General features: G+C 37.7%; 1 protein-coding gene across 1 annotated transcript in view; it reads right to left on the bottom strand.

Annotated features, from left to right (window-relative positions):
• RXRG (retinoid X receptor gamma) overlaps positions 1-11,422 on the bottom strand; it is a 160,214-nt gene extending 148,792 nt beyond the window's left edge. The window contains exon 1 of the mRNA XM_036753896.1: positions 11,295-11,422. Coding sequence (XP_036609791.1) covers positions 11,295-11,322 — 28 coding nt within the window. The 5' untranslated portion in view covers positions 11,323-11,422. The remainder of the gene's footprint in view (positions 1-11,294) is intronic.
• Positions 11,423-11,880: the final 458 nt, after the last annotated feature.

Raw genomic sequence — 11,880 nt, forward strand, 5'->3', positions numbered from 1 at the left:
AGAAAGACCAAAAAAGTACCTGTTTTCAAGGCTGAAGAACAGCAAATTTTGTCCTGAATTTTGAAAGAATGAAGAGTGGAGTCTTTAAACTTGGTCAATGAGATAGACTTTAATCCCTGGCAAAATTCTAGAATGTATTCCTAGATGAATACTTAATGAAAATGGTCACAAAAAGCCAACTTTTCTTCATCAAGAATGAGTCTTGCAAGACTCATTTCATTTCTTTTTGAAAAGCTAAATTGGTAATAAAATATTTAATAATAATAAAAGCTTAAATGGGTAGATGACAAAGAAATGCTATTGATACATTTAACCCAGTTTCATCAGCATATTTAGCAAAGTATCTCATGCAATTCTTGCTGACGATATGGAGAGGTGTGGGCAAGACTAGTACAGGCAGGTAAACTTGGTAATCATTGCATGGCCAGAAATGATAAATATACACTAATGTTTCAGTGTCAACTTGATTTGACAGGTATCAAGTAGAGAATCTGAGAAGCCTATGCTTGGCCCTGTGCTGAATTCCAGTGGCTCCCTATGGCCCCCAGAATATGACAGTCACTCCCCTGTTTGGCATTTAAAGTCCTTCTCAACTTGTGTTTGGCCTCCTTCTCATTTTCTTAAGTTCCAGATATATTTATTTACTTGCTGTTCCCTGTAATAAATCGAATGATGAAATTTATTGGGGATAGCTTAGGTTCAAAAATTCTATTTCAAAATACAACATGGGAGAGATACAGTTACCCAGTCATCCCTCTGAAATCTATCGGGGGGGGGGGTTGGGACAGGGGTGGGGTTAGTAATTGATTAACTCGAGGACTCCATCATATAATCCTGTAGCAAAAAGCTAATGTGGTCTGAGTCAACATTGATAGGTATGGTGTCTGGGGCTAGAGAGGTCATAGTCCTTCTGTGTTATCATGCTCTGGTTAGATTTATCTCAAGAATTACATTAGGTTCTGGGCACCAGGTTTTCAGAAGAACATTGATAATCTCCAATGTCTAGAACAGGTTTAAATGCTTGGACAGTAAAGAATCTTCAGATCACACCATATGAGAATCTTTTGAAGGAACCAGAAGTGTTTAACCTGGAGAAGAGAAGACCTTGGCAGTGGAAAGGAAAATTTTGTTAACAATTAGAATTATCCAAAAAGAAAATGAGTGGCTCAGGAGGTACTAGGTTCCTCCTCTCTAAATGTCTTCAAGTAAACTTTATTCAACAAAGGCAAATGATGATATCAAAGTAAAGCCAGTTTAATAAGAAAGCTCAGAGATGAGAAATCCTTTCACATACAACTCCCACAAAGAGTTTTTATTTGAGTTACAAGAAAAATGTATTCCCTTTTCCATGTTATTAGCATGAAATGGTGAATAGAAAACTGGCTTCAGATCAGAAAGATCTGGGGTCAAGTCCTGCCTTTGGCACAGAGTAGTTTAGAGATCCAGGGAAAGTCACAACTTCTTAGTGCTTTAGGTAACTCTGTAAGACTGTAATTGGCAACAAATGTGTTCATTTATATTGGTAGGATTTTTTCTCATCAAGAGTTCCTTATACTAGTGAAATAACAGATCCGGTGCCATCCCACCCATGATGTCATAAAATTTAATTCACTTCACTAGACTCCCTCAAACCCATCTCAGCAACATCACTTAGAGTTAGACCAGCTTCTTGGACTTAATCTCTTTCCTTTTCCTTGTAAGATTTTCAGGTTCCTGAACCATACAAGTTATACTTTGTTTGTTTGTTTTGTCCATGATTCACTCACTGATGTATTCTTGCCTACACAAAAAATGGAATTCACTCATCCAAATTACGTTAGGGCTATGAATAATGCTTGTTTCACCCCCCACTTCTTACGACAGCCAAGACACTTTCAAAATAGTTTTTTAAAAAAAACAACTCCTCATCTTCTTCAGTAGAGTTCTTTCATAAGCCACTCCATTCCCTTCATTCAAAACCTTAAAATTTCCTTTATCTACTCCACTTCATGGTCTTACCTCTCCCAGTCAACTCTCCCTTCTATTCAATAGCACCCAGTCACAACTACTCAACAAGAAACACAAAAAACCCCAAATCCCAAACTAGCATCAACCACAACAGGTCATAATCAGTCATTACTATAGTGAAATGGAGAAATAAACAATATTGACACAGAACCATCGCTTGGTGGCTCTAAAGAGGAACTTAGAAAGGCAGAGACCTATGATGTGTATATGATCTGTATTTCTCTCACGAAAATAGTTGCAACTAGGGTTTGCAGAACACTTTACAAACATGATCTTATTTGAACCTCATACAATCCCTGCGAAGTAGGTATTGGAGGCATGGAGGAAAGGAGGAGAAGGGAATGGACCTATCGTTTCATTTGGTATATAGAACTTTTTATGCCAAAACAAATCCGCACCTGCTCTACCACTTAGAGTCTTAGAGAGCTGTCCAAGGTACCAAGGATTGAGAATCACAGCCAGTATGTGTCAGGGAAAGTATTGGAACCCAAGTCTTCTTGATTCCAAGGTAGGCTCTCACTTTACTATGCCATGCTGTCTCTAGTACTACCTGTATTTTACAGATGAAAAAACTTGGGGTGAGAAAAAATAAGTGACTTGCCCACAGTCCTACATCAAGGAAGAGAGGAGGGATTTTAGCCCAGGTTTCAATGATCCAAGTTCAATGTGCTATCGATCCACTGTCACAAGTATGCCAGACCCCCCCAAAAAACACCACCTTTTATTAATCTATCTTGTCTTCATCTTTAAAGAAAAAACTCCTCACATGGAATTGGACCCAATGACCAGAACAGTATGTACATAGGAAGTGCTTAATAAATATTTGTTGAATTGAGTTGCTTTGATGCTTAGCCTAAAAATAGAAGACTTGGAGGGGAATGTGATAATGGTCTTCAAGTCCATGAAAAAGAGAAATTGGGTATTTCTACTTGGCCTGAGAAGCATGGGCACTGGGAACAATGGTTGGAAGTTGAAGAGAGCTATCCAAAAGTTGATTTGAGTTCATCATCACTAAAGCTCTTCAAAGTCTGGGTGGCAACTTGTTAGGGGAATTATAGAGAGGATTCCTTAGCTATAGGTTAAACTAGATCATCTCTGATGTCAATTCCAACACTGAGATTTTGAGAATCGATCCACTCCGTTGGACAAACATGTATTTTCCCCCAAATCTAAGGAAACTGGCACCATCCCTGCTTTTCTAGGCAGAAATTATCTATGTCTTGCCTGAAACTCTCTATTCCCCTGGCATTGTGGGGTTGTCCTGGCTTTCTTTGTGAAAATTTGCCTGCCTGCTTGATCTTCTGTCCTTTTCTCTTTAATCTACAGGAAAAAAATAACTAGTTCACGGGAGGTTTCTTGCTCAGTTTGTGATTCAAAAGACTACACCAGAATGATGATGTTAAAGTTAGGATGGAATTTAGAGATTGTTGAGTTCAGCTCCTTCATTGTAAAGAGGAGGAAATTGAAGCCCAGAGACATGAAGTGAAATGTGCAAAATTACTCAGCAAGCTAGTCACCAGGATGAGGTCTCCTGAGTTGATGCTATAAGGCTTCAAAATAACCACCAAGTTTCCAAACACAAACCAAAGCACTGATGTGCCTTCCCTGATGTTCCATGGTTGGAATAAATTGTTTGGAAATACAAGGTCTGGGAATTCTTGTGCAGTGTTGCAGCAATATAGAACGCTCAACAGGTGGTAGGTATCCATGTGGCACAGCAAATAGTTCTGGCCTTAATGATTAGAAGACATTTTTTAAAATAGTATTTTATTTTCCCCCCCTCCCATTACACATTAAAACAATTTTTAACAATTTTTTTTTAAGTTTTGAGTTCCTATGCCCAAAGGGCTATAAAACTGTGCTTACTCTTAGACCCAGTAATACTGCTTCTAGGTCTGTATCCTAAAGGGATCATAAAAATGGGAAAAGAGTCCACTTGTACAAAAATATTTATAGCAGGTCTTTTTGGTGGCCAAGAATTGGAAGTTGAGGAGATGCCCAACAATGAGGAATGACCAAACAAGTTGTGGTATATGATTGTAATGGAATACTATTGTTCCATAAGAAATGATGAGCAAATGGACTTCAGAAAAACCTGGAAAGACTTACATGAACTGATGCTAAGTGAAATGAGCAGAACCAGGAGAATGTTGTACATAGTAACGGCAACATTGTGTGATGACTAACTTGAATAGACTTAGCTCTTCTCAGCAATGCAAGGATCTAAGACACCTCCAAAAGACTCATGATGGAAAATGTTATCCACATCCGGAAAAAGAACTATGAAGTCTGAATGTGGATTGAAGCACACTATTTGTGCACTCGCTCTTGCTCTCTGTCTCTGTCTCTGTGTGTGTCTCTCTCTCTCTCTCTCTCTCTCTCTCTCTCTCTCTCTCTCTCTTTCTCTCTCATTTCTTCTTCTTTGTCATGGTTTCTCCCACTGGTTCTAACTGTTCTTAATGATATAACTCTATGTAAAAATTTTTTAAATGTTTTAAGTTACAAATTCTATCTCTCTGTTCCTTCCTCTCTTTCCCCCTCCCTGAGATGGCAAGCAATCTGATATAGGCTATATATGTGAGATCTTGTAGAACATTTCCATATTAGTCATTTTGTACAAGAAGATGCAAAAAAATGAATGAATGAAAAAATAGTATGCTTCAGTCTGGATTCAGATAATATCAGTTCTTTCTCTGGAGGCAGATAGCATGTTTCATCATGAGTCCCTTAGAATTGTCTTGGATCATTGTATTTCTGAGAATAACTAAGTCATTCACAGTTCATCATACAATATTTTTGTTACTGTGTACAATGTTCTCCTGGTTCTGCTCATTTCACTTTGCATCAGTTTATGTAAGTCTTTCCAGGTTTTTCTGGAAATCACCTTGCTTGTCATTTCTTATAGCACAATAATGTTCCATCACAATCATATACCACAACTTGTTCAGCCATTCACCAATTGATAGTCATCCCCTCAAATGTCAGTTCTTTGACACCACAAAAAAAGAGCTGCCAGAGGTTCTTTTCCTTCGATCTCTTTGGAATATGGACCTAGTAATGATATTGCTGGGTCAAAGGGTATGCACACTTTAACAGCCCTTGGGGCATAGTTACAAATTGCTTTCCAGAGTGGCTGGATCAGTTCACAACTACACCAACAGTGTGTTAGTGTCCCAGTTTTCCCACATCCCCTCCAACATTTATCATTTTTCTTTTTTGTCATATTAGCCAACCTGATGGGTTTGAGGTGGTACCTCAGAGTTATTTTAATTTGCATTTCTCTAATCAATAGTGATTTAGAGTATTTTTATATGACTATAGATAGCTCTGACTTCTTTGAAAACTGCCTGCTTGTATCCTTTAGCCATTTATCAATTGAGGAATGACTTGTATTATTATAAATTTGACTCAGTTCTCTATATATTTGAGAAATGAGGCCTTTATCAGAGATGTTCGCTGCAAAAAAATTTTCCCATTTTTCTGCTTTCCTTCTAATTTTGGTTACATTGGTTTTGTTTGTGCAAAAAGTTTTTAATTCTATTCCATGCTCTCTTAATTTGCTTATGGTATGACCTTTTATGTGTAGATCATGAACCTATTTTGACCTTATCTTTATATATGGTGCGAGATGTTGCTCTATACCCAGTTTCTGACATACTGTGTTCTAGTTTTCCCAACAACTTTTGTCAAACAATGAGTTTTTGTCCCAAAAATCTTAGATCTTTGGGTTTATTATATACTAGATTGCTCTGGTCATTTACTACAATGTATTGTGTACCTAATCTATTCCACTGATCCACCACTCTATTTCTTAGCCAGTAGATTATTTTGATAATTATGACCTTATAATATAGTTTGAGGTCTGGTACAGCTAGATCACCTTCCTTCACATTTTTTTTTATTGATTCCCTTACTATTCTTGATCTTTTGTTCTAAAAGACATTCTTAATTATTTTAATGATAAAGAACTCAAGTTAGGAGAGATGAAGTCACTTGCACATGATAACACAACTAGTATATAACACAACCCACCTATGAACTCAGGCATTCTAACTCTAAATCCAGGACTTTTTACATTATCCAGTGCTCCCTCTCATAAGTTTGAAAGACAGCCCTTTGCTTCTTTCAAAGCAGAGCTCTTTACTTAAACCCAATTCATATTTTTGATGAATCAATGAACTGTGGGACTAGGTCTTCAGGGTAAAAATAATGCTCAGCACCAAAGTCATTATCTACACAAGTTGGTTGGGAAATCTCAGAGTTTTTACATGTAACTAATCAGTTAGGTACTTCAACCCTGCACTTTCTTTTAAATGTAGAATCATATCTTCTTTATGTTATAGCACATAGGGAGTTGCTTTTCCAGCTAGGTGTTGAAACATCAAAATGAGATCACATCTGGCATGAATTTTTATCTCTGTCCAAGTGATAACATAAGTTTTAGAGGCTCATGCAAAACATGGCTCAAATTGCTCCAACTTTTGAAAGCTCTGGTCTCCACTTGGGCATTTATAAGTCCAATACCTTTATTTTATAGAAGAAAAAATGGAGGCCCAAGAAAGGGAAATTCCTTGCCCAATAAGCAGTGAGCAAGACTTAAACCCAAATCCTCGATTCCAGAACTGCTATTCTTTCTTCTGTACAAGTTAGGAAGGCCACACATTGCTTGGCATATGATTGGGTTTTTTTTGTATCTAATAATCTATTCCCTGTTAATTTTCAAGATAAAATTTTATTTTTGGTTAGCATTTCTTGACTTATCTCTCCATTCATCATTCTTATTTATAATTGAGCCAGATCTTGTGTCCCAGATAGATACAGAAAATAAGAAGACAAATATTGGGGCAAAGTAATGGATGTTTGAGTTAAATCCACCATGCAAGTCAACCAGTTTTCACTATGTCAGACTACTAGGCCTCTGCTCCTATACTCTCTCCAACCCCTTGTTTACTATTTCCAAAAATATTCAAAGCAAATATTACCTTTCAAGCTATTGAGCAAATACCCAGTTGCCCTTAATACACACTCATCCACTCTAATGAAACAGAACATGGAGGGCCTCCCAGCCTGGGAATCACTGTGGAACCTGGGTCCAATGATTCAATGACAAATAAAAGCTCTTATTTCTAGTAGAAAGTACACTAGATTAGAAGTCATAAGGTCTTCATTCACATCCTGGATCTGCTTGGGGAAATCATTTAACCTTTGTAGACTTTAGTTTTCTCATCTGTAAAATGAGGGTAATATTATTTGTACTACTACCATCAAAAGGTTATTGTGAGGACAGCCCCCTGAAAAGCTCAAAAGACACAGCAAATGTGAGTTGGCATTATACCTTTGAACTTATGGGGAAGACTAAGATGGATTTGTTAGAACACTTTTAAGGAAGAAAGGCAGCCTTGCATAGTGGTTAGAGAACTAGACTCCCAGTTGGAAAAACTTGGGTTCAAGTCCCACCTGTGACACAAACTAGTAAATCATTTAAGCTCTCAATGTCGCACTCTTCTCTCTAAGATCATAGGTTACAAAGAAGACACAAATCTACATTGATACATTTCCTTACTGGGAGTTCCCTCCACAGAGGAAATAACATATATGTATGTGTATACGCACATATATATATATGTATGTATGCATATGTGTATGTTTTATATGTATGTGTATATGCACGTATATTTCCATGTATGCATATGTGTGTTTATATACGCACATATATGTATGTGTGTGTTGTGTATATATGTATATTGTGTATATATACATATATATTTATATATTTGTTGTTCAGTTGTTTCAGTTATATCCAACTCTCTCTGACCCCATCTGGGGTTTTCTTGTCAAAGATACCACAATGGCTTGAAATTTCCTTCTCCAGCTCATTTTATAGATGAGGACCTGAGGCAAACAGGGTTAAGTGACTTGCTCAAGGTCACACAGCTAGTAAGTGTTTCTGAGGCCAAATTTGAACTCAGGAACTTGAGTCTTCCTGACTCCAGGCCCAGTGCTCTATCCGCTGAGCCACCTAGCTGCCACTACCAAACATATAGGTAGATATTTTTTAAAGAAATAAACACTATGACTTTCAAGTATGAATAGGAACTAATAGTAGTTTAATACAAGGTTAGTTAATATAGGTTCCTCAGGAAATAGTTTTAATGATTACATCAAAAACATGTGTAATTAGTCAATTAGACATTATGGATACTTTTAAAATATTTATTGATATTTGAAACCAGTTTATCCTCTTCAATGGTTTTTACATTTTCCCTGGAATTTTGTCTACAGTATTAATGTGGTTCAAGAGAACTCAACAAACATCTATTGAGTATTTACTATGTATAAGGTAAGAATCACCTTTATGTAGTGGATAGAAAACTGGACTTGAAACAAGAATTGCTGGTTTTAAGTCCCACCCATGACATGTATTTTCTGTGTGACCCTGGGAAAGTGACTTAACCTTTCTGTTCTTCAGGTAACTCTTTAAGATTTACCCTCCTAATCAGTACAATATTCATCTCCATGTACCCTTGCCTTCTGGATCCACAATAAATCTTCAAGAGTCATAGAGTTTAAAAGGAAATCTTTGGATTGTAGTGAAAAAAGAAGAGAAAGTTCTCCAACCCATATGAAAGCCCCTCTATGGATTTATAACTGCATGACCTTTGACTCACAAGTAGAGAATGATGGATCTTTATTAAGTGTCAGCAAACAATTCAGCATATGAGGAAAGAAGCAAGATTTCAAAGATTCTGATTGGATTCCCAAACCCTCCCAGCACCGGATGGACCTTAAAACTCCTATAAGATGTTTGAGAATATTTTAAACTTCTTTATTTTTGTTCTTGTTTTTTCTTTCTTATGGAAGTTTGAAAAGTGAAAAGGTTATGAGAAGGGAGAGGTTCTAAGAGATAAATACCACAGGCATGTGAAGTAGATCCATTCTTTAAACATCCTTTGGGAGAAAATATAATGTTACGGACATGGGAAAGCAAATGCAAATCTGGCTCTTATCCAACTGCAGGCCATTTATCTTGGAGGGGTGGGGAAGCATATTACTCAAAAGCCAGACATTCTTCTGTGTATTACATGAATGGCCCATCTTTTATTCCAGGTCTATAAAATGGAACTGATTGGGCATTTCTCTTACTCTGCAACCACATCTTGCATGATTTTTTGAACATTTCCACATTCTGACTAGTCCAGACACACTTCATTTATCATTGAGTGGGCTCAAGTAGCACATCCCACTGGAGCAAGTGCCCCCAATGCTCCCTCCCTGCTTAATTTCAGATTGATAAACATAAATCATGACAATCGGAAAGTTCAATCTGTTTCCAGTTTCCCCATGAAAAAGCTACAGTTTTTAAAGTTGTGAAAGGAGGACTCCACAGGGTAAATTAAAAGGCCAAACAAGCTGTCCAGCTCCATGGAAAATTATTACCCATCATCCTTTCCAAGTGTAAAGCCAACATCACATTCTAGCTGGACTCAGTTTCTGAAACTCATTCAGCAACATGATTGAAGAGTAAGTCTGCCTTCTCTTCAATCTATCAATCAACAAGCATTTATTAATCACAAGCTATGTGGTAGGCACCATGCTTGGCACTGAGGATGCCAGCATAAATAGTAAAGAAACATGCCCTACTCTCAGGAAATTTATATTCTATCAGGGGAAGCAATGTATATGTATGTATTTACGTGTGTATCCATGCATATATATGTATATGTGTGTACAAAGACACAAACGTAATATAAAATAAATACCAGGTATTCAAACCTAAAGTAGTTAGAAAGAGGCACCAGCAATTGGGGAATGAGGGAGATCAAGAAAGGCATCCTGTGGAAAGTGGTAGTTGAGCTGCATCTTGAAAGAAGTTAGAGATCATATGAGGTGAGAAAGGAGAAAGGAGTACACCTCAGGCCAGGGGAAGAGCAAAGTCATAGGCACAAGAGACAGAGTGCCATGTGTGAGGAACAGAGAAAAGACCAACTTTCCTATACTGTAGATTACAGGAAGGGCAGTAGTATATAAAAGGCTGGAAAATAGAAGTGTGTATAGAATAATTTTACATGTGTGTGTATGTGTGTGTGTGTATGTGTGTCTAATGGTAGACATCTTTGGGGGAAGAAGAAAACAAAAGAAGAAAATTTACATGATAATTTTGTTGTGCATTTGAAAGGAATAGCAAGTTGTGCACAGTAGATCTGCAGTTCCATGTGCAATCTTCTTTATTGTACTGTTATAAAAATGCTTGTTTTATTCCATAAATCAAAAATAAATAAATAAATAGATAGATAAATGAAAATAAATAAATAAATCCTTTAAGAAAGGCCTGGAAAAAACATAGAGGACATATTGTAAAGGGCTTTATATGCCAAATGGAATTAATATTTTATCCTTTAGGCAAGAGGGAAACTCTGCAATTTATTGAGAACAGGAATGGCATAATTAGATCTATACTTAAGGACAATTACTTTGGTAGCCGTGTGGAAGATAGATTGGAGTGGAGAAACACTTGAATCAGGAAGACCAATTAAGAAGCTATTGCAATAGTCCAGGTGAGAAATGATCAGGGCCTGAGCCAAGGTGGGGGCTGTGTGAGGAAAGAGAAGGAGACAGGTGTGAAAAATGTTGTGGAGGTAGAAACAGCAAGATCTGGAAAACGATTGTACCATGGGGTAAGGGAGAGCGAGGAGTCATGGAGAATGCCAAGGTTACAAAGCTGGGAGACCAGAGACATGGTGAGAAGTCCAGGAGAGAATGATTGGATTTGTTTGGGGGTCTTTTGGTAGCAGAAGGGGAAAGATAATGAGTTCTGTTTTTCTACATATAGAGCTTGAAATGTATCTAGGACATTCAGTATGAAATATCCGGTAGATAATTAGTCATGCTGGACTGGAAATCAGGTGAGAGATTGGTTGTGAACATATAAATCTGTGAATCATCTGCTTAAAGACACAGACAATAATTAAACCAGATAGAGTCTTAATGTACACCTACAGTCAAGGAGTGAGCTATGAATAATGAGTCAGCAAAAAATTGAACCTGGGTGGTCAGATAGTTAGGAGCCAAAGGACAACAGTGTCATTAACACCCCAACGAGAGAGGATCCAAGGATATTCAAGAGTGTCAAATGCAACAGGGAGGTAAAGAAAAATGAGAACAGATAGACCTTCCATTCACCACAAAGCCCTTATCCCCAAACCCTTAAACCTGTAAGGTGTGCAAAACACCCAATTTTCAAGGGAAGAGAGAGTTGGGGGGAAGGCAAAGACATGGGACAGACTTACTGAAATGAGAAAAGCAGTCACTCCTCATCACTGGGATGCTGAGCTGTATCTCCAGACTTTCTTTCTCTCTCTCTCTCTCTCTCTCTCTCTCTCTCTCTCTCTCTCTCTCTCTCTCCCCTCCCCCCACCTCCAGCAGACAGGCCTAGAACTGTACTTTGGAATTTGGTTTCCCCGCCTAATAGGGCAGCTGAGAGCAGCCAATGAAATAGGTAAGGGAGAACATACCATAAGAATGCCAATCCAAAGTTAAAAATTTACTTTAAAGACCTTGACCTGAGTTGGTCTGCCTTTGTTTTAGTATTGAGGGATGGCTTATGAAGAGAAAAGCAGGATGGCTCCACAGGCCCAGAAACATAATAGAACCCCCAAATCTGTGAGTTGTAAACTCAGTTCTGCCTGGCAAAACATTTTTCCATCATATCAGGATTTGGGATGGGGGTCAAGAAGATTAAGGGGAAGGGAGAGTTGTGATCTTGGCAATGTATCTTTGTTCTGTTAAGATTTTCAACAGTAGATTCAACTTGGTTGGGGGAGGTAGGGCAGCCTAAAATATCAAATCCATTGTTTTTCTATCTGGTGTTTTTCG

This window comes from Trichosurus vulpecula, chromosome 4 (genome assembly GCF_011100635.1).
Source record: "Trichosurus vulpecula isolate mTriVul1 chromosome 4, mTriVul1.pri, whole genome shotgun sequence".
Classification (NCBI taxonomy): domain Eukaryota; kingdom Metazoa; phylum Chordata; class Mammalia; order Diprotodontia; family Phalangeridae; genus Trichosurus; species Trichosurus vulpecula.